Raw genomic sequence first — 22600 nt, 5'->3', positions numbered from 1 at the left:
TCCACAACTTCTGGAGGCAACTTCTGTTCCACGGATTAATTGTTCTAACTGTTCTAGTTCTAAGTTACTCCTCTCCTTCTTTAGTTTTCACCCATTGCTTCTTGTTCTACCCTCAGGGGCTTTGAAGACTAGCTTGACTTTCTCTTCTTTTTGGCAACCCCTGAGATATTGGGATAGAATAGAATAACAGAGTTGGAAAGGACTTTGGGGGTCTTCTAGTCCAACCCCCTGCTTAGCCAGGAAACCCTGTACCACTTCAGACAAATGGTTATCCAACATCTTAAAAACTTCCAGTGTTGGAGCATTCACAACTTCTGGTGGCAAGCTGTTCCACTGGTTAATTGTTCTCACTGTCAGGAAATTTCTCCTTAGTTCTAAGTTGCTTCTCTCCTTGTTTAGTTTCCACCCATTGCTTCTTGTTCTAGGTGCTTTGGAGAATAGGTTGACTCCTTCTTTGTGGCAACCCCTGAGATACTGGAAGGCTGCTATCCTGTCTCCCCTGGTCCTTCTTGTCATTAAATGCAACCCCCCCAACTTTATCCATGGGGGAGAGGCTGTGTGTGTGTGTGTGTGTGTGTGTGTGTGTGTGAATGGGTTGTGAACACAGAAAGGCCTTTTCGGATGAAAAAATAAAAAATAAAAAGACAGATGGGCTTTATCTCCAAAAGTTCCTTCCCTCTCCAAAGTCTTTGCCCGGCCTCTCAGTTCTGCTCCTGCACTTTCAATTAAGCCCTGGAATTAATCTCTCACTACAGACTCTGTGTCATGATTGTTGCCTTTTTTGTGCCGGAACTACCATTTACCAGTGGCAAAGAACTGGTGGGATCATAAGCCCGAAAAAGTGGTCGAAAATGAGCAAGCAAAACTACTGTGGGACTTCAGACTGACCGAATTCTGAAGCATAACACACCAGACATTGTGATCATGGAGAAAAAGAAAGTATGGATCATCGACATCGCAATCCCAGGGGACAGCAGAATTGAGGAGAAGCAGCTAGAGAAATTAGTGAAATACGAAGATCTAAAAATCGAGCTGCAACGACTCTGGCATAAGCCAGTGAAAATGGTCCCAGTGGTCCTTGGCACGTTGGGCGCAGTGCCAAAGAATCCCAGCGGTCATTTGAAAACCATCGGAATTGACAAAATCTCCATCTGTCAATTGCAAAAGGCTGCTTTACTGGGATCAGCAAACATAATTCGCCGCTACATCACTCAGTCTTAGGTGCTTGGGAAGCACCCGACTGGTGATGAAATACGAAATCCAGCATAGTGATCTCGTTTGCTGTGTTGGACTGACATAATAATAATAATAATAATAATAATAATAATAATAATAATAATAATAATGGTCACACTTGGAATACTGGATCCAGTTTGGTTGCCACGGTGTAAAAAAGATGTTGAGATTCTAGAAAGAGTGCAGGGAAGAGCAACAAAGTTGATCAGGGGACTGGAGGGTAAAACATCAGAAGAACTGGGTATGTCTAGTTTAATGAAAAGAAGGACTAGGGAAGAAATGATAGCAGTATTCCAATATCTCAGGGGTTGCCACAAAGAAGAAGGAGTCAAACTATGCTCCAAAGCAGCTGAAGGCAGAATATTGTATGGAAACTCACCAAGGACAGATCCAAAGATCCAAAGATCTGTCCAAAACAAAATGAAATTCAATGGTGAAAAAAAAGTAAGGTTCTACATTTAGGTAAGAAAAACCAAATGCACAGGTACAGTATATGTGCTACATTGCTCAACAGGAGTAACTCCGAGAGGGATCTTGGAGTCCTAGTGGACAACCATTTAAATAGGAGCCAGCAGTGTGCAGCAGCTGCCAAAAAAGCCAACACAGTTCTGGGCTGCAGTAACAGAGGGATAGAATCAAGATCATGTGAAGTGTTAATATCACTTTATTAGGCCTTGGTAAGGCCACACTTGGAATACTGCATTCGGTTTTGGTCGCCACGATGCAAAAAGGATGTTGAGACTCTAGAAAAAGTGCAGCGAAGAGCTACAAAGATGATTAGGGAACTAGAGGTTAAAACATATGGAGAACAGTGGCAGGAACTGGGTATGCCTAGTTTAATGAAAAGAAAGAGATAGGATAGCAGTCTTCCAATATCTCAGGGGTTGCCATAAAGAAGAGGGAGTCAAGCTATTCTCCAAAGTATCTGAGAGTAGAACAAGAAGCAATGGGTGGAAACTAAACAAGGAGAGAAGTAACTTAGAACTAAAAAGAAATTTCCTGACAATCAGAACAATTGATCAGTGGGACAGCTTGCCTCCAGAAGTTGTGAATGCCCCAACACTGGAAGTTTTTAAGCAGATGTTGGATAACCATCTGTCTGAAATAATGTAGGGTTTCCTGCCTAATAGAAGACCTCTAAAGTCCCTTCCAACATTATTATTGTTGTTGTTGTTGTTGTTGTTGTTGTTGTTGTTGTTGTTGTTGTTAAAGTAGAACTAAAGAGAAATTTCCTGACAGTGAGAACAATTTACCAGTGGAATGGCTTGCCTCCAGAAATTATGGTTTTTAAGTTTTTAAGAAGAAATTGCACAACCAGTTGTCTGAAATGTCACAGTCTCTCCCTCTTGAGCAACGGGCTGGACTAGAAGACCTCCGAGGACCCTCCCAATTCTGTTATCCATGTCTGAATCGCAAACACAGACAGAAAAACTCCCTTTATACAGCCCATCCTCATGTATAGACCCTGCCCCAATTCTGCAAACTACACAGGGTCATCTGACTTCCCCCCAGGCTTATATAGTTTATGTATGGTACGCTTGTGTTGTATGGTTTTATATAACGGGCTTTTAGATATATATTTTTTCTTTTAAATACAGTATTAGATTTGTCTATTGTATGCTGTTATTATTGTTGTGAGCCACCCCAAGTCTGCGGAGAGGGGCGGCATACAAATCTAATAAATTAGTATTATAGAAACATAGATGATTGACGGCAGAAAAAGACCTCATGGTCCATCTAGTCTGCCCCTATACTACTTTCTGTATTTTATCTCAGGATGGATATATGTTTATCCCAAGCATGTTTAAATTCAGTTCCTGTGGATTTACCAACCACGTCTGCTGGAAGTTTGTTCCAAGCATCTACTACTCTTTCAGTAAAATAATATTTTCTCACGTTGCTTTTGATCTTTCCCACAAATAATAATTATTATTATTGACTTGCTCCTCTGAAATTTTTTTTTTAAATCCAGAGGTGGGCTGCCAAGGTGGAACAGTGACATGTGCTCACCCCCTTAGCTCTGAGTGGTACTGGAGTCCAGCGCAATTTTGCTACTGCACCGGTGCAGGGTGCAGGTCACGAAATCGTGCACCGGTGCGCCCGTGTTTTGGTGTAGTTTTTTGCTTCCTCTTCTTAAAAACCTTCTGAAGGCAAGCTGTCCTATTGATTGATTGTTCTAACTGTAAGGACATTTAGATCTAAGTTGCTTCTCTCCTTGATCAGTTTCCACCCGTTGCTTCTTGTCTTGTTTTCAGGTGCTCTGGAGAATAGGTCCCCCTCAAATATTGGAAGGCTGCTATCATGTCACCCTTGATGGGATAGCGTTGTTCCTAGGACATTGGACTAGCTCAGGGGTAGGCAAAGCTGGCTCTCCTATGACATGTGGACTTCAGCTCCCAGAATTCCTGAGCTAGCATGAGGGGCTCAGGAATCCTGGGAGTTGAAGTCCACAAGTCATAGAAGAGCCAGCTTTGCTTCCCCCCTGAGCCAGCCCATCTCAGTTGGGAATGATGGAAGAGCAACATCTGGAGAATCCTCCCTAGCTTAGCCACTCTATCACGCTGGCATGTCTCCTGTGGACAGATGGCCCTTCCTTCTTGTTTATTTGTCCTGGGTCCTTCTGATATTTTTTTTTTAAGAAGAAAGAGGTGGGAGTAAGTGGGTGCAAAACCTCCACCGCATGAGGAAGCAGACAGAACAACAGCTTTCCACACGGCAAAAAAACCCTCACTAAAAAACGCAAACTGAAAAATATGAGTCTAATTTTGGGTTTCGATGGGGGGGCTGCGTTGCACAAACCAGCAAGAGGGACCCACAGGGCTGCATCCTGTTTTCAGTTTGGGATGGAGCTGCTGGCACTAGAAGGATGTTTTCTTCTACACTAGTTAAGTCCTTTATTTCCCCCCCCTCAAAAAAAAAAAACCCCAGGGAGAGGGGGGTGGGCGACAATGCGGCCCAGATGAAATTAAAGAGGCAAGGAAAAGGGATATTTTTAAGTCTGATTATTTATTTAGTGATCAATCCAAAGGCAACCAGCCCAGAATCGTATTAACTACATGTCCAATTTTGATTTTATTTTATTAAAAGAAAGAGGGGGGGAGGAGGCAGAAAGAGACACAGAGAGAAGAGGGAGAGGGAGAGAGAGAAAGAGACAGAGAAAGAGAGACAAAGAAAGAGAGAGAAGGAAAGAGAGAGGGATAAAGAGAGAGCGAGAAAGAGAAAGAGAGAAAGTGAGAAAGAGAGAAAAAGAGGGAGAGAACAAGAGAGAGAGAAAAAGTCAGAGAAAGAAAGAGAAAGAAGGAAAGAAAGAGGGATAAAGAGAGAGATAGAGAGAGAGAGAAAAGAAAAAGTGAGAGAAAGAAAGAGAGAGGGAGAAAGAGACAGAGAGAGAGAGAAAGAAAGAGAGAGAGAGAAACACACACAGAGAGGACAAGAATGTTCAAGAATTGTTTGAGTTACAGATTCTTGTAGACGCACAGAGAGAGAAAGAGAGAGAAAGAAAGAAAGAGAGATAGAGAGGGGGAAAAGAGAAAATGAGAGAGAGAGACAGAGAAGACACACACAAACACACACATACACAGAGAGAGAGGGAGGGCGGGAGAGAGAGAGAGAGAGAGGACAAGAGTGTTCAAGAATTGTTTCTGAGTTACAGATTCTTGGAGACACACAGAGAAAGAGAGAGAGAGAGAAAGAAAGAAAGAGAGAGGAAGAGGGAGAGACAAAGAGAGAGAGGGAGAGAAAAAGAGTACAAAAGAGAGACACACAGAGACAGAGAGAGAAAGAGAGAGAGAAAGAAGACAAGAATGTTCAAGAATTGTTTCTGAGTTACAGATTCTTGTAGACACACAGAGGGAAAGAGAGAGAGAAAGAGAGAGAGAAAGAAAGAAAGAGAGAGGGAGAGGGAGAGACAAAGAGAGAGAGGGAGAGAAAAAGAGTACAAAAGAGAGAGACACACACAGAGACAGAGAGAGAAAGAGAGAAGACAAGAATGTTCAAGAATTGTTTCTGAGTTACAGATTCTTGGACCGAGTTGGCTTCGGCATCTGCCAACCGCTCAAGTCTATTAGGGGTCAACTCCCCACTGCTTTCCTTCATGGAAGCAAAAAAACAATCCTTGGCCAAGGGCAGGTTTTTATTGTAAATAAATTCTAACTTCGACCAATTACAATAAGAACTCAAGCCAAAATGTTGATGATCTGCTGGCCGGAGCTGAAGACGTTGCCGGAAATTATCTTCCAACTTCCTGGAAGTTCTTTTCTCCTTTTTTTAAAAAAAGAGGCTTCCGAGTTTTGCTCATCTGGTTCTCAGCTTGTACTTGAGTAGAATCCTCCTTAACCAACTTCCTTGCTGCCACTTTTAAAAAACCATCCCTCCATCGGGGAATCCTTTCTTCACCTCTTTCAAGGTTGACTCATCCTTCCATCCTTCCGAGGACCCAGATTGTTGGGGGCAAGAGGCTGACTCTGTAAGTTGCTTAGAGAGGGCTGTAAAAGCACTATATAAGTCTAAGCGCTATTGCTATCTATCTTCCTTCCTTCCTTATTTCATTCATTCCCTCCCTTTCTTCTTTTTTCTCCCTTCCTTTCCCCTTCCTTCCTTCCTTCCCCTCCCTCCCTCCCTCCCTTCCTTCCATGGTATGCAGTGGTTAGAATGCAGTATTGCAGGCTAACTCTGCCAGGTTCGAATCTCACCACCGGCTCAAGGTGGACTCGGCCTTTCATCATCCCGAGGTGGATCAAATGAGGACCCAGATTGTTGGGGGCAAGAGGCTGACTCTGTAAACCGCTTAGAGAGAGCTGTAAAAGCACTGTGAACTGGTATATGAATCTAAATACTATTGCTATCTTCCTTCTTTCCTTCCTTCCTTCCTTCCCTCCCTCCCTCCTTCCTTCCATCCTTCCTTCCATCCTTCCTTCCTTCCATCCTTCCTCCTCCCTCCCTCCCTCCCTCTCTCCCTTTCCTCCCAGTGAATTAGATGCAGCATTGAAGGCTAACTCTGCCCACTGCCATCAGTTTGATCCTGACCAGCTCAAGATTGACTCAGCCTTCCAACCCAAGCTCTGTTGTCAAGCTTTGTGGTTTGGACAAGAAAAATGAACAAGAATTTGGGGGAAATGGCAGAGGTGGCTTCAACCTTGGAAAGGTCAGGAGAAAGGAGCTTCAAAAAAAGGCAAAAAATAAGAGCCTCGGTGGCGCATCTCAGGGGGGAGGTAGACCACATCAGAAGGTGTAGATGGATATTCTGATGTGAGCGTTGGAAGAACAAAACACCATTAATCCGATCTGTTCCCTTTTATTCAGCTTTTTTTCGTGTGTGCACATGGAAAAAAAAAACCCTGGGGAAAAGGGAGAGAGAGAGAGAGAGGAGGAGAGAAAGAAGGAGAGAGAGGGAGGGAGGGAGAGAAGGAGAGTGAGGGAGAGAGAGAGAGTGAAGGAGAGAGAAGAAGGAGGAAGGGAGAGAAAGAGAGAGAGAGTGAAGGAGAGAGGAGGAGGAGGAAGGAGAGAGAGAGAAAAAGAGAGAGGGAGGGATAGGAGAGGGAGGGGAGAGAGAGAAAGAGAGTGGGGAGAGAAGAAGATGAAGGGTGAAAGAGAAAGAGAGAAAGTGAGAGAGAGGGAGAGAGGGAGGGAGAGAAGGAGAGAGAGATGGAGATGGAGAGAGAGAGAGACGACCACACATTCACTTTTGTTCTTGCTATTTTTACCTCCCGTGATCTAAAGCAGATCGATCCAAGTCTTATCTGATTAGGAGGAGGCTTGGGGCAAAGAACAAGCCAGGGAAAATACAAGCAGAAGCTAACAACATTACAGGTCAACAGACACATGCGAGAGCCTTTGTGAGCTGGGAATGCACAGAGGCAAAAGATCCAGGCAAGGCAAGAGAGCGAAATCCAAGGTTCATTCTTCCCATGAAAAACCACCAAGAGCAATGCAACACACCATCATAGTCATAAAGGACAAAAGAAATACTTGAAAGGAAGGGAAGGTCTTCTAATCCAACCTCCTGCACAAGCAGGACACCCTATATCATCTCAGACAAATGGTTGTCCAACGTCCTCTTAAAAACTTCCAGTGTTGGAGCATTCACAACTTCTGGAGGCAAGCTGTTCCACTGGTTAATTGTCCTGTCAGGAAATTTCTTCTCAGTTCTAAGTTGCTTCTCTCCTTGTTTAGTTTCTATCCATCGCTTCTTGTTCTACCCACAGGTGTTTTGTAAAATAGGTTGACTCCCTCTTCTTTGTGGCAACCTCTGAGATACGGGAAGGCTGCTATCATGTCTCCCCTTCTTTTCATTAAACTAGACACACCCAGTTCCTGCAACTGTTCTTCATACGTTTTATCCTCCCGTTCCATAATCTTCTTTGTTGTTCTTCCCTGCACTCTTTTCAAAGTCTCAACACCTTTTTTACATCATGGCGACTAAAACTGGATCCAGTATTCCAAGTGTGGCCTTACCAGGGCATTGTTGTGGTGGCCAAAAGTGGATGACAAGGATTAAGGGGCGTGCATAAGCGCACCATTGTGCCTTCTGTCCCTGTCCTATTGTCTACTTTTTATCATTACTTATCTAATGTTTTATATGTACAAATTATCACCCTATAATTATTTGACAAATAAATAAATAAAATAAATAAAATAAAATAAAATAAATTTAGGTGGTAGGGAAAGCAAGTAGAATGCTTGGCTGCATAGCTAGAGGTATAACAAGCAGGAAGAGGGAGATTGTGATCCTGCTGTATAGAGCGCTGGTGAGATCACATTTGGAATACTGTTTTCAGTTCTGGAGACCTCACCTACAAAAAGATATTGACAAAATCGAACAGGTCCAAAGACGGGCTACAAGAATGGTGGAAGGTCTTAAGCATAAAACGTATCAGGAAAGACTTCATGAACTCAATCTGAAGGGAAAGGGGGGGGGACCTGATTGAAACATTTAAATATGTTAAAGGGTTAAATAAGGTTCAGGAAGGAAGTGTTTTTAATAGGAAAGTGAACACAAGAACAAAGGGGGCAGAATCTGAGGTTAGCTGGGGGAAAGATCTGAAGCAACATGAGAAAATATTATTTTACTGAAAGAGTAGTAGATGCTTGGAACAAACTTCCTGCAGACGTGGTTGGTAAATCCACAGTAACTGAATTTAAACATGCCTGGGATAAACATATATCCATCCTAAGATAAAATACAGGAAATAGTGTAAGGGCAGACTAGATGGACCATGAGGTCTGTTTCTGCCGTCAATCTTCTATGTTTCTATGCAATATTCCAAGTGTGGTCTTACCCATACCACGTTAACCATCCTCTGTTCTGCAGATCGACTTGATGTGTGCAATACACCTAGTGCAACTTTGTCCATCAGTGACACTCAACAACTAAACACTGAAAATATATATTCAGGGTCCCGGCATATCCCATCAAATTGCCCCAATTAGCAATAGCCGGAGATGTCCTTTGTCCGAAGCCTGATTCTCCCACTAGTGTGAATTTCTTTACTCTTAAGAGTTATAGAACCGTTTCCTTCCCACCAAAAAAAAAGTGGGGGGGGGGGAGAGAGACTAGGGGGAAATTTATAACGAACCACTAAATCTCCGGACCCCCATCTCTTCAACACTCCAAGCAGCCTGCCACCATTGAGTGCTGACAATCATTGCTAATCAAGGCTCAGGAATAAAAAGATCTGGTTAAGCAATTATCATCCCTTGAAAAGGAAGGATAAAAGCAACTTTGATGCCCCTTTCAAGGGGGCTGATTAGCATCTCAAAGGAGATGTCAGGCTCCTTCAGCTTTGCCAACTTGGGGCTCCGAAAAGACTTTACCCTTCAGAGCTTTTTCAGGGCTCGGCTTCCCCCTAAAGATCCCACAGATAAGCTTTCATTGGATCTAGGATTTAGAGTGAGGGGTTGGGGGGTGGTGGGGGCTCCCATTACAAAGGAACCCAAGGAAGGATTGACCATTTCCATCATCAAAGATGAAAAGACAAAAGGAACGCTTAAACCTGAGTGTTAAATGTGAATTAAACCTGAATCTGGGTGAAATTGAAGGCTGGTTTCGCACGCAAGTCCTATTTTGGCCGTGAGTATGAGTATATGATGTCAGAAATAAGTTCGCAATGCAAGTAAATGGTTTGTCACCATGGGAGAGGCTGATGTAAGCCATAATCAGCATGTAATCATGGGTTTGCTAATTGTGCTGCAACCTGATTGGCTGTATCCTATATAAGGAGGAATACCCTCGCATGGGAACCTTCATACAGAAGAGAAGCAAGCACTCCGTAAATGCGGCACAGCTGCAAAGGCTGTGACGATGTTGCCCACACATGTCTGCCCAACATGTGGCAGAACATTATGCGCCCGTACAGGTCTTACCAGCCACCTGTGGACACATCGCGTACAGCCCACAAACCATTACAGGTCAAGGTCCTCTTCAAGTGAACATCATTTTGGCCATCAAGATGACAGAAAAACAATGGCGTCATTGCAACTGCTGTGCACAGTAATACAAGAAATAGTATAAGGGCAGACTAGATGGACCAGGAGGTCTTTTTCTGCCGTCAATCTTCTATGTTTCTATGTTTCTATAAGGCCTGGCTGCCAAAAACTCAAATGGAGATGGGGGAGGAGAAGGAGTAGGAGGATCGCCTTTGATCTGACCTAACTCTAGTTCATAAAATCATACACCATAATGGCCTTCCTGTTAATGACTACTTCGCCTTCAACCGCAGCAATACACGAGTATGTAATACACTCAAACTCAATGTAAACCGCTCCAAACTCGACTGCAGAAAATACGACTTCAGCAACAGAGTGATCAATGCCTGGAACGCTCTACCTGACTGTGGTTTCTTCTCCAAACCCCAAAACTTTAACTTTAGACTGTCTACAGTCGACCTCTCTCCGTTTCTAAGAGGTCACTAAGGGGCGTGCATAAGCACACCACTGTGCCTACTGTCCCTGTCCTATTGTCCTCTTTTATTGTTAATTATTACTTATGTTTATACAAAATACCACTATCCTATACATGTTTGACACATAAATAAATAAAAATAAAATTTAGTTTTGTATTTCTGGCTTGGAAGAAAAGACTAACAATTGCCGCTTGGTCCAAGAAAACTGCAGAAGAGATGCTGATCTCTACAGATGCTGATCTCTACCTGTCTTCAGGCCACCTTGGATGGAAGGTAACAGTGACCTTCCTCTCCATCTTTTGACCCATGCAAGGGGCGCTCCCGGTGTTTCCTTATGAGGAAGGTACCCCAGCCAAAACTTACCAACACAGTTGAACGATAATTCCCGGCGGCAAAAGAGGGAGCATCCATCATGGTTCACTTTGTTCATATCGTCACATTCTTCCCCAAGGTCTCTGCCAAGAGAAACAGCTGTTAAGAACAATTGGATTATTAAAATAAATTTTAAAGCATGGGAGGATCTGGAGAGGAGACCTTTAAACCTTAAGAGGTTAAGACAATTTTTTTTCTTACTTACTTTCCCCCCCAATCTTGTACAAGATCACCAAAAAGAGAACAGAGAAGGAAGAGACGGAGGGAGGGAGGTAAGAAAGGAGGGAGGAAGAAAAGGAGGTAGGGAGGAAGGAAGAGAGAGATGGAGGGAGGGAGGAGAGGAGGAAGGAAGGGAGAGAGGAAAGGAGGGAGGGGAGGAGAGAAGGGAGGGAGGGAAGGATGGAAGAAGGAAAGAGGAAGACATGAAAGGGGAGGGAGGGTGGAAAGGAGGGAAGGAGGGAAGGATGGAAGAAGGAAAGAGGAAGAGAGAGGGGGAGGAAGGAAAAGAGGAAGGAAAGGAAGGAGGGAGGGGGAAAGGGAAAGGGAGGGAGACGAGGGAAGGATGGAAGAGGGAAAGAGGAAGAGAGGGAGGGGAAGGAGGAGAGGGAGGGGGAAAGGAGAAAAGGAGGGAGGGAGGAATGAAGGAAGTACAATAGAAGAGAGAATGGAAGGAGCAGGAGGAAGAAAGGCAGGGAGGAAGGAAGGCAGGGAGGGAAGGGAAGAGAAGGGAAGGAGGAAAGAAGGAAAGAGGAAGGAAGGAAAATTTAACCAATCTTTCTGAGTTTGCAGGAGTTCTTATCTGGTCCAAAACATATTTAAGTAGGGTACCAATGCATTCTAAACAAACATTTCCTAATTAAAAATGTATATTAATTCCAGGGTCTTTCGCTGGTTGGCCAAGGATGAGACGGTGGGGGTCCCCGTCACCTTGATTCATCTCCCAAAGAGAGGAAATTTTGGTCAGTGCTCCCTTATACAGACCTTTAGAACTGAAACACGACTGAAATTCAGTCTTCCATTGCCACAAATCCTGGCGGGACATGTCATATTCTAAGAGCACCAATGGCTTTGGAACTCTGTTCTGTTTTTTTTTCCTTGTGATGGCAAAGGATGGTTACACTCCTTGCCTATTTAATCTGTCCTCTGGGATATTTCTGGTTCAAAAAAATAAAATAAATAACCGTGCCTTTTAAGTGGGGACGAAACATCCTCAAACAATTACGGGGGATTTGGAGGGAAGCAACAATATATAATATGAATGTGGACTGAAGATCAGCCAGTTTGGGGTAATGCTTAAGGCCCTATAGTCTAGAAATCAGGAGACGAAGAGATTTTGTGCTTTAAGCACAAAATTGACAGGTGACTTTGGGTTAAGAGAAACTGACAGTTTCTCTCTCTCTTTCTGTCTCTCTCTCTCTTTCTGTCTCTCTCTCCCTCCCTTTCTCTCTCTTTCTCCCTCTCTCTTTCTCCCTCTCTCTTTCTCTCTCTCTCTTTCTTTCTCTCTCTCTTCTCTCTCTCTTCTCTCTCTCTTCTCTCTCTCTTCTCTCTCTCTTCTCTCTCTCTCTTTCTCAAAATTGACAGGTGACTTTGGGTCAAGAGAAACTCTCTCTCTCTTTCTGTCTCTCTCTTTCTCCCTTTCTCTCTCTTTCTCCCTTTCTCTCTCTCCTCTCTCTCTCTCTCTCTCTCTCTCTCTCATCTCTCTTTCTCCCTCTCTATTTCTCTCTCTCTTTCTCTCTCATCTCTCTTTCTCTCTCTCTCTTTCTCAAAATTGACATGTGACTTTGGGTCAAGAGAAACTGACAGTTTCTCTATCTTTCTGTCTCTCTCTCTCTCTCTTTCTTTCCTTCTCTCCCTATAATAAAATAATAATAATAAAAATAATAATATTAATTTAAAAATAACTAAATAACTGAATGACTAATAATTAAACAACTAAATAACTATTTGAACTCTTCTTGTGTGAATCTAATTGTTCACACCTAATTAATCTTTCTAGACTGGTTGTCTTCACTTGGATTAGATTAGACAGCAGCAACAACAACAACAACAGCTACTTGGTTGATACTTAGGATCCTGGCAGCAACCTGTATCGACCACTAGCACCAGTCAGTGGTATTTGTGACACTTTTTTAAATGTTCAGTTGACGGAGTTCCATGTTTAATGAATAGAAGAGATAATAATAAAACATCTGTACTTACTTCTGGATAATCCCATCACCGCAGTAGCCCTTTCCGTGTGTGTAGGACAATGTGGGAGAAGGCTCGCTCTCTTTCTGTTCAGAAACGACAGAAACCCAATAATCGTAGGTGATGCCATCCTTCACGTCGCTGCAAGAGAAGGGGGGGGGGATAAGTTAGATGGACACTGAGACCCTTATTTTCTTTTTTCTTTTGCAAGATGTAGCATTGCTGTGATTGTTTATTTATTTGTGGATTCTTGGGGGCTCGCTGAGCTTGGTTGTTTTCTTGCAGATGTTTCTTTGCCCAACTATGGGAGATCATCAGTGGTAGAAGGGAGTGGAGAGGGAGGGGGAGGAAGAGGAGGAGAAGGAGGAGGAGAACTATGGCATCCTTGGCGCTCTCTGAACTTGGTTGTTTTCTTGAAGATGTTTCTTTACCCAACTGGGGGACATCATCAGTGGTAGAAGGGAGTAGAGGGAGGAGGAGGAAGAGCAGAAGAAGGAAAACCATGTCATCTTTGGTGCTCTCTGAACGGTTGTTTTCTTGAAGATGTTTCTTTATCCAACTAGGGGACCTCATCAGTGGTAGAAGGGAGTGGAGAGGGAGAAAGAGGAGGAGGAGCAGGAGATGGAGATGGAGAAAGGGGAGGAGGAGAAGGAGGAGGAGAGAAGGAGAACTATGGGGTCCTTGGTGCTCTCTGAGCTTGGTTGTTTCTTTATCAAACTAGGGGACCTCATCAGTGGTAGAAGGGAGTGGAGAGGGAGAAAGAGGAGGAGGAGGAGCAAGAGAGGGAGATGGACAAAGAGGAGGAGGAGGAGGAAGGAAGGAGGAGGAGGAGAAAGGAGAACTATGGGGTCCTTGGTGCTCTCTGAGCTTGGTTGTTTTCTTGCAGATGTTTCTTTACCCAACTAGAGGACATCCTGAGTGGTAGAAGGATGAAGGGTTATTTCATTCTCCTTTCCTTCTAGCCCTGATGTTATTCAACTGGGTGATGAAACATCTGCAAACCCCCCCCCCCCCCAAGCTCAGAGATCACCAAGGACCCCAGAGTTCAATCCTGAACTACAGACGTTCTCTTCTGTGGGTTGTGTCTTTCATTTCTCACATCCATCTCACAAAAATCAGTGCCCAGCATGGACTCTTCTATACAATCCTGCGTCCCAACGGCTCGTGTATCTCAGCCAGAAATGGATGGAGAGGAGCAGAAGTCCTTTGCGTGCGGGCTCTCCAACTCAACACAAAAGCATGTTGAAAGCAACTCAAAACCACAGTTCCTCAGGGGGTCCTTCTCCCAATTATCCCATGCCTCCCGCCAGTGTTTTGCAAGCAGTGACATTTAAAGGTTGTTTAAGAGAAAGAGGCTTAAGTCAAGGAAACAGCCAACCCCTATCTCCACCACATCTTTGAACGAGAGTAGCCGTCTTTTAAATGAAACCCAGATTGCCGGGTTGTGCAAAAAAAAAAAAACAACCACAAAAATCCACTAGCCAAATCATCCTCTTCATAAGGCATGGTGTTATTGTTTTTAACGTTGCTGGATTGTTTTGATTATTTCCAATGAAAGGGTTGCATTGTCTTGCAAGCTTCCAAGGTCCGGTCCCTGTTTGATTTGCTAAAGAGACGAAGAGGTGAAGCCAACTAATTCATTCCTCCCTTAAACCTAACTCTTTAATAAGAGTTATTTTATTCCCAGGAGTGAGGCTGCACTAATTCATTTTATCACTGGAGGATGGGGGAGAAGTGGGGGGGGGGTCAGGCTATTTTAATATTTGGGACTTGGGATCAGAAAGAAGAATTGTCTTGTTCCGCTTTTTACGAGCGGTTCCAAACCGAAGCGTCTATTTCCTTATTTAAGTACGAAAACTTGTAGCAACCAAGTGTCAGCCTCACCCCTTGGCTTAGTCAAGAATACAGGCAATTTACAACAATAAACAGTAAGGAACCTAAACCAATCACTACCCAAATTAAAACCATTCATTAAAATGATGGAAAACGTTCAGGAAAGAAGTATCTTTTGTTTACCATCTGCCTAAATATTAGGAGAACAAAATCAAAGTATATCTACATATATAAAAAGTCTATATATATGTCTATACATATAAAGTCATCATTGGTAATAGCAAAACTATTATTAGTATAACTGTCAATGCTATTGACACCAGGATTACCCGTCATTTACATCGGTTCATGGTTCGTTTCCCACCCATCCAATTTTGGATTAGGAAGGAAGGAAAGGAAAAAGAGAGAAATATGGATAGAAATACACAGCAATGGCATTTAGATTTATATACCACTTTCACAGTACTTCACAGCCCTCTCTAAGTAGTTTGAAGACAGTAAGCAGAGGTGGCATATAAATCTGAGAGAGAGAGAGAGAGAGAGAGAGAGAGAGAGAGAGAGAGAGAGAGAGAGAGAGAGAGAGAGAGATTGCTCCCAACAATCTTCTCATTTTACCGACCTTGGAAGGATGGAAGGCTGAGTCAACCTTGAGTCTACTGAGATTCGATCTGCTAAACTGCTGGCAGCCAGTGATCAAGCTACTGCACTCTAACCACTGTGCCTTTAAGACAACCTGTGGTGAGCATTTATACTTAATTTTAAATGACAATTGCCTGAATACTGGAGGTTGACATTCTTCATGTGAAAGTAGACATCTAGCACAAAGTAATGAGTTTCTGGAGGAAAGAAGAGGGAAGGGAGGGGGAAAGGGGAAGGAAAGGAAAGCGAAGGGAGGGAGGGAAAGGAACAGAAAGGAAAGGAGGGGAGGGGAGGAAAGGAAAGGAAGAGGAAGAGGAAAGGAAAAAGGATAGGAAAAGGGAAAGGAAAAAAGAAAGGAAAAAGGAAAGGAAAAAGGAAAGGATAGGAAAGAAAAGAAAAGGAAAGAAAGGAAGGGAAGGGAAGGGAGGGGAAAGGAAAGGAAAAGGGGAGAGGGAAAGGAAGGGAAGTGAAAAAAAGGGAGGGAAAGGAAAGGAACGGAATGGAACAGAAAGGAAAGGAGGGAAGGGGAGGAAAGGAGAGGAAGAGGAAAGGAGGGAGGGGAGGAAAGGAAGGAAAGCAAAGGAAAGGAAAAAGGAAAGGAAAAAGGAAAGGATAGGAAAGGATAGGAAAGGAAAGGAAGAGGAAGAGGAAAGGAAAAAGGATAGGAAAAGGGAAAGGAAAAAAGAAAGGAAAAAGGAAAGGAAAAAGGAAAGGATAGGAAAGGAAAGAAAAGGAAAGAAAGGAAGGGAAGGGAAGGGAGGGAAGGGGAAAGGAAAGGAAAAGGAGAGAGGGAAAGGAAGGGAAGTGAAAAAAAGGGAGGGAAAGGAAAGGAACGGAATGGAACAGAAAGGAAAGGAGGGAAGGGGAGGAAAGGAGAGGAAGAGGAAGAGGAAAGGAGGGAGGGGAGGGGAGGAAAGGAAGGAAATCAAAGGAAAGGAAAAAGGAAAGGAAAAAGGAAAGGTTAGGAAAGGATAGGAAAGGAAAGAAAGGGAGAAGAGGGGAAGGAAAGGAAGAGGAAAGGAAAGGGAGGGGAGGGACAGGAGGGGAGGGAAGGGAAGGAAAGGGACAAGGAAGCGGTCTAGTAATTATGTACATTATTTACTGGTCTTTTTAAAAAGAAGATTATGATGGCTGAAGTCAGTAGCTGATCACTTATGGTGTTGGTGCAGTGACAGCATCATTTTCAATACGGAGTCCCGCCGATTATCATTTCAAAGGAGAAAGAGCGAAAGGTGGCAGGGCAGAGGGACGAATCCTTGAGAACGTCTTCAGCCACAAAATGGATAAAGAGCTCCATTCAACCAGATGGCTGTTTCCAGCCAGAGGAAAGTCTCTATGAATCAACAAGCTGGTATCCTTTTTCTACAGATAAAAGGAACAGAACGTCCTCCTACCCCAAAAGGGAGCAGAAGCTAACAAATAATTCAAATAGAGGCGCTAAAGAGTCTGACCTCATCTGTCCTCTCCAATGAACTTTCGTCTCAACTTTCCTTCCTCTTTAATTGCTCACGATGTCCTCAAATTATCCTCCTCTTAGGTGAATCATCTCCTGTCCCCTCTTCCCAAATTCACTTAGGGGCATTTATTTTCTCAGACTGAATTTCCAGCGCTGGACAAAAGTTCCTTCTGCTGACCGAAAAGGCCAACTCTGTGTGCACTCCAAAACAAAGTTCTTGAAGTGTTGGTTATGACCCATAAAGCCCTTCATGGCACCGGACCAGAATATCTCCGGGACCATATTCTGCCGCACGAATCCCAGCGACCAGTTAGGTCCCAGAGTGGGCCTTCTCCGGGTCCCATCGACTAAACAATGTCCTCTGGCTGGACCCAGGGGAAGAGCCTTCTCTGTGGCGGCCCCAACCCTCTGGAACCAATTCCCCCCGGATATCAGAGTTGCCCCCACCCTCCTTGCCTTTCGTAAGCTCCTCAAAACCCACCTCTGTCATCAGGCATGGGGGGATTGAAATTTTCCCTTCCCCCTAGGCTTACAGAATTTATACATGGTATGTTTGTATGTATGATTGGTTCTTTAAATTGGGGGTTTTTAAGATTATTTTTAATATTAGATTTGTTTACATTGAATTTTTATTGTTGTTAGCCGCCCCGAGTCTGCGGGGAGGGGCGGCATACAAATCTGATTAATAAAATAATAAAATAATAATAAGACACATTTAATCTAAGAAATAGAGGGACTAGCGGTTGTCTTTTCCGACTCAAAACCTCTTCAAGGAAAACTAGAGATCAGTGACCTTCAGAAGAACTGAAGAAACTTCTTGAATGAGAAGCGAAACCTCTTCAAGGAAAAACAAAGTCCGGTGGCCTTTGGGACAACTATGACATGGATGACAGAGAATCTCCATGGACAGGGTCCCAGTTTTCTGACCAGTTATTGGTTGAGTAGATAAACAGCTCCACTATATTTTAAACTTGGTTGTCCCAAAAGTGAAGAGCGGTTGCAGGAACGGGATATGTCTAGTTTAATGGAAAGAAGGACCAGGGGAGACATGATAGCAGTCTCCCAATATCTCAGGGGCTACCACAAAGACGAGGGAGTCAAGCTATTCTCCAAAGCACCTAACGATAGGACAAGAAGCAACGGGTGGAAACTAAACAAAAAGAGAAGCAACTTAGAACTAAGGAGGAATTTCCTGACAGTGAGAACAATTAATCCGTGGAACAGCTTGCCTCCAGAAGTTGTGGATGCTCCAACCCTGGAAGTTTCAAGACGATGTTGGACAACCAACTGTCTGAAGTGGTGTACGGTTTCCTGCCTAAGCAACGGATTAGAAGACCTGCAAGTTCCTTTCCAACTCTGTTATTGTTTTTGTTGCTCTTTTTGTTGTTTGTTTATTTATTATTTAAAATATATAGGCTGCCCTTCCCCAAGAACTCAGGGCAGTAGATCAATGTTGTTGTTGTTGTTGTTGTTGTTGTTGTTGTTGCTGCTGCTGCTGCTGCTGCCCTTCTTCTTCTTCTTCTTCTTCTTCTTCTCCTTCTTCTTCTTCTTCTTCTTCTTCTTCTTCTTCTTCTTCTTCTTCTACCTCCTTTGTCCTTCTTCCTCCTCCTCCTCCACCACCACCTCCTCCTCCTCCTCCTCCTCCTTTTCTTCTTCTTCTTCCTCCTTCGACCTTCCTCCTCCTCCTCTTCTTCTTCTCCTCCTTCTTCTTCCTCCTTCATCCTTTCTCCTCCTCCTTCCTCCTCCTCCTCTTCTTCTTCTTCTTCTTCTTCTTCTCCTCCTCCTCCTCCTCCTTCTCCTCCTCCTCTTTCCTCCTCCTCCTTCCTCCTCCTCCTCCTCCTCCTCCTCCTCTTCTTCTTCTTCTTCTTCTACCTCCTTTGTCCTTCCTCCTCCTCCTCTTCTTCTTCTTCCTCCTTCGACCTTCCTCCTCCTCCTCTTCTTCTTCTCCTCCTTCTCTTCCTCCTCTTTCCTCCTCCTCCTTCCTCCTCCTCCCCCTCTTCTTCTTCTTCTCCTCCTTCTCCTCCTCCTCTTTCCTCCTCCTCCTCCTTCCTCCTCCTCCTCCTCCTCCTCCTCTTCTTCTTCCTCCTCCTCCTCCTCCTCCTCCTCCTCCTCCTCCTCCTCCTATATCTTTCCCCTTCTCCTCCTTCTCCACTTCCACCTCCTTCTTCTTCCTCAAGACACGGCTGGGAGTCACACACATGTAAAAAGGTGCCCTGACGTTTGGGGCCTCTTTGAGGAGGGAGCTAGGGTCAACTGCATCTGTTTTAGATTCCCAGGAGGACCAAGGAGGAGGAAGTTGCTTGCATTTCAAGCGACAGTGGAAGAAAAATAAAAACAAAACAGGACCTATTTCCCTTGGCTCATTCCCTACCACACTTTAAAAAAACAAGAGTGGGGAAGAACCCCCTTCTCTGTTGTCATTCAATTTGCAACTGGCCTCACCAACTAAGCTGCAGAGAAGCAGTAGATCAAGTTTGCTCCTCTCCATTAAAGAAAACGGCCCAGAGATGGAGGAAGATATATTTTGGATGCGGGACTGAGCAGCTCTGGCCAAAACAAGGAAGAGAAGAGGGGTGAGAGAGGGGGGAACCACGCACAAGTTTAGAAAGGGAATTATTTTTAACCTTGTTGAGTAATGCGCACACATCCAGCCTTGCTTCCGTCAATCAAACTGAGAAAATGCCATTTGCTTATGCCTGGGAGATTTTGTGGTATTTTAGAATTCACTCTAGCGTCTAAATATGGAATGCTATGGCGAAATAACGGCCCATGAGAAAATGCGTAACAATATATATTGTTAAGACAGAAACAGCACACGCACACACATTTTTGACCTCAATCCTTTTAACTTTGGAAGAAGGAGAGAGAAGGAGGAAGAGGAGGAGGAAGAAATAGACAATAAGGAAAAGAGAAAGAGAAGGAGACAGCCAATGTGGAGGAGGAAGAAGGGAAGATGAGGGAAGGAGATAGAGAATAAGGAAAAAGGGAGAAGGAAAATGAGAAGGAGGAGGATAGGCAATGAGGAGAAAGAGATAGATAGATAATAAGGGAAAGAGAAGTAAAAAGAGAAGATAGACAGTGAGGAGGAGGAGGTGAAGAGGAGGAGGAAATAGATACAGAATAAGGAAAAGAGAAGTAAAAGTAAATGGAATACTATGTAATATGTAATATATATGAAATGTATGATTGCTTTTTATATTAAGGGTTTTTAAATTGTTTTAATTAAATTGAATTTGTACTGTTTTATTTTTGTGAGCCGCTCTAAGTCTTCAGAGAGGGGCAGCATACAAATCTAATAAATAAATATGGATAGAAAGGAAAAACAGTAAAAAAAATTGAAAATGAGAATTGAAAAAGGGGAGAAAAAGAAAGAAGGTTGGATATAAATGAATAGTGATGAGGGATGGATATGTAAGATCAAAAAAAAGCAATGTACTTTGGACAATAATGGTATTTATTGTTGTGTACATACTATAGAATGGAATAACATAATAGGGTGGTCACAAAGTGTCCAATGTTTTTAATGTCTGTTTAATGTTTGTTTGTGTAAATATAGAAGAAAAAGCCATTGAGATGGTATGTTTTTTATGGAAGAAGGAGGAGGAGGAGGAGGAGGTGGAGAGGAAGGAAGAGGAGGAGAGGAAGAGGAGGAGGAGGAGGGGTAGGAAGAGGAAGAAGGAGGAGGAGGAGGAGAAAGAGGAAGAAGAAGAGGAAGAGGAAGAAGAAGAGGAAGAAGAAGAAGAAGAGGAAGAGGAAGAAGAAGAGGGTCTCCTGCTTGTCCTAAATGAGAAGCAAAACCTGTTCAAGGAAAAACAAAGTCCAGTGGCCTTTGGGATAACCATGACATGGATGACAGAGAATCTCCATGGACATTACGGTACTTACGTATCCACAAATGTCCGACTGAGGTCTGAGATGAGAAACGAAGTCCCTTTCTGAAACGGAGGCTCCCGGGAGACTTTGTAGTGGATGGGCCGGCACTTTTGACACTGTGAGCTCTGCGGTACCGAAGTGATCATAGCAGCATCGATTTCCAGTTGTTCATCCAATGTGTAGATCTGTATGCCCCGGACTTCATCCTCCAACTTCTCCGTATCCAGTCTAATGGTCATGGGGATGTCACAGAAGAAGTCCTGAGGACCGAGCGAAATGTTTTCCCCACCAACCAGCAACAGTTTGACATCGTTTATGGCTTCTTTGGCGTCCCACTCGGGGGAAACATAAGTCACCCAGATGGTCAGAGATTCTGGGATGACTGGATATTGGAACTGAAGCTGAAGGTAGCATCCTTGAGGTTCAGGGCAAGCGGGTGGGACACTCTGCTTGATGACCGCTGAATTGGGAGTCCATGTTCGGACATCAGGTTTACAGGGCTGTTCCACATCTGGGTGTCCTTGAATAGGGCAGAAGGAAATAAAGGAAGAATGGAGTCAAACTTGCAGGAAACCACTTTATACCATTCTATAAAGCCTGAGTAAATCCACACCTCTTTAAAGAAAAAACTGCACAAGGTCATTAAAAAATAATGGCAACTCGAGGGCTGGCAAAAGCAAACGAAAAAGAAACAGATGCCAAATAGATATCTTCAGGACCACCTTCTACCATATACCTCCCAGCGACCGGTAAGAGCCCACAGGGTTGGCCTCCTTCGGGTCCCATCAACTAAATAGTGTCAGTTGGTGGGTCCGCAGGGGGAGAGCCTTCTCTGTGGTTGCCCCGACTCTCTGGAATCAGTTACTTCCTGAGATCCGCACTACCCCCACCTTATTGGCCTTCCAGAAAGCCGGAAAGACCTGGCTTTTCCGACAGGCCTGGGCCCATTGACCTCAGAGGGGATGACTGGCAAGGTCAGCCCATGAATGTACGCATGATTGTAACTATTTTAATAGCAAAACATTTTTTTAAAAAAATCTATAACTGTTTTGTGTTGCGAGTTGCCCTGTGTCCCTAGGGAGTGGGGTGGCATAGAAATTTAAAGAAAGAAAGAAAGAAAGAAAGAAAGAAAGAAAGAAAGAAGGAGGGAGGGGAGGGAAGGAGGGAGGGAGGGAAAGGGAAGAGAAGGAGGGAGGGAAAGGGAAGGGAAGGAGGGAGGGTGGGAGAAAGAAAGAAAGAAAGAAAGAAAGAGGAAGGGAAGGGAAGGAGGGAGGGAGGGAAAGGGAAGAGAAGAGAAGGAGGGAGGGAAAGGGAAGGGAAGGAGGGAGGGAAGGTGGGAGAAAGAAAGAAAGAGAAAGAAAGAAAGAGGGAGGGAAGGAAAGGGAAGGAGGGAGGGAGGGGGAGGGGAAGGAGGGAGGAAGAAAGAAAGAAAAAAGGAAAAAAGAAAAAGAAAGAAAGAAAGAAAGAAAGAGAAAGAAAGAAAGAAAGAAAGAAAGAAAGAAAGAAAGAAAGAAAGGATACAATGGAGAAGAAGAACAATGGACTATCTCAGTTTACACCATGGAGAAAAGAGATGATTATTTTTGTTGCACCAGTTCGGAAGAAACAGAGTGAACCTACATCCTATTTATTTATTTAGTTATTTTTAAAAAGGCAGGTTTTGATTACTAACACGGCCCAGGAGGAGAGAAGAAAAGGGCTCCACACTTAATTATAAATGTGTTGCTCGTCCTTCGCTGCTACTCCGCTGATTGCATTCTTTTAGCTTTCCCTCTGCAAAATTTGTCATCCTTCCTCGATATTAATCATGCTGTCTGAAGAGGCTTCCGAGGTTTATTTGTAGGAACGGGTGAGCCCACATGAGTGCGTTGGCATGCCCGCCCACCGGTGTCTCTCTTCCCCCAGCCCACCCTCGTCCAGGTCTCGGTCACTTGAGGCTGACCTTCAGCTCCTCGGGGGCTCCAGTGGCCTGACGGGTCACACGGCATCAGCGAAGAGGCATTGAAAGCGTATTGCACCAGAATCCGTTCTTCCCCACACAGCTCGCATGATGATCCCACTTCTCTAGGTCGCCGGGAAGTAAAGAGAAGGAAATGCTCCTACT

General features: G+C 44.0%; 1 protein-coding gene across 1 annotated transcript in view; it reads right to left on the bottom strand.

Moving 5' to 3' along the window:
* Nucleotides 1-22600, bottom strand: part of PAPPA (pappalysin 1) — a 157816-nt gene that overhangs the window by 76765 nt on the left and 58451 nt on the right. Inside the window, 4 exon segments of the mRNA XM_070759604.1 lie at nucleotides 10500-10591; nucleotides 12708-12836; nucleotides 20509-21016; nucleotides 22439-22560. Coding sequence (XP_070615705.1) covers nucleotides 10500-10591; nucleotides 12708-12836; nucleotides 20509-21016; nucleotides 22439-22560 — 851 coding nt within the window.

This window comes from Erythrolamprus reginae, chromosome 8 (assembly GCF_031021105.1).
Source record: "Erythrolamprus reginae isolate rEryReg1 chromosome 8, rEryReg1.hap1, whole genome shotgun sequence".
NCBI lineage: Eukaryota > Metazoa > Chordata > Lepidosauria > Squamata > Dipsadidae > Erythrolamprus > Erythrolamprus reginae.
The sequence above is the reverse complement of the archived record's forward strand: the minus strand, read 5'-3'. Positions and strand labels throughout refer to the sequence as shown.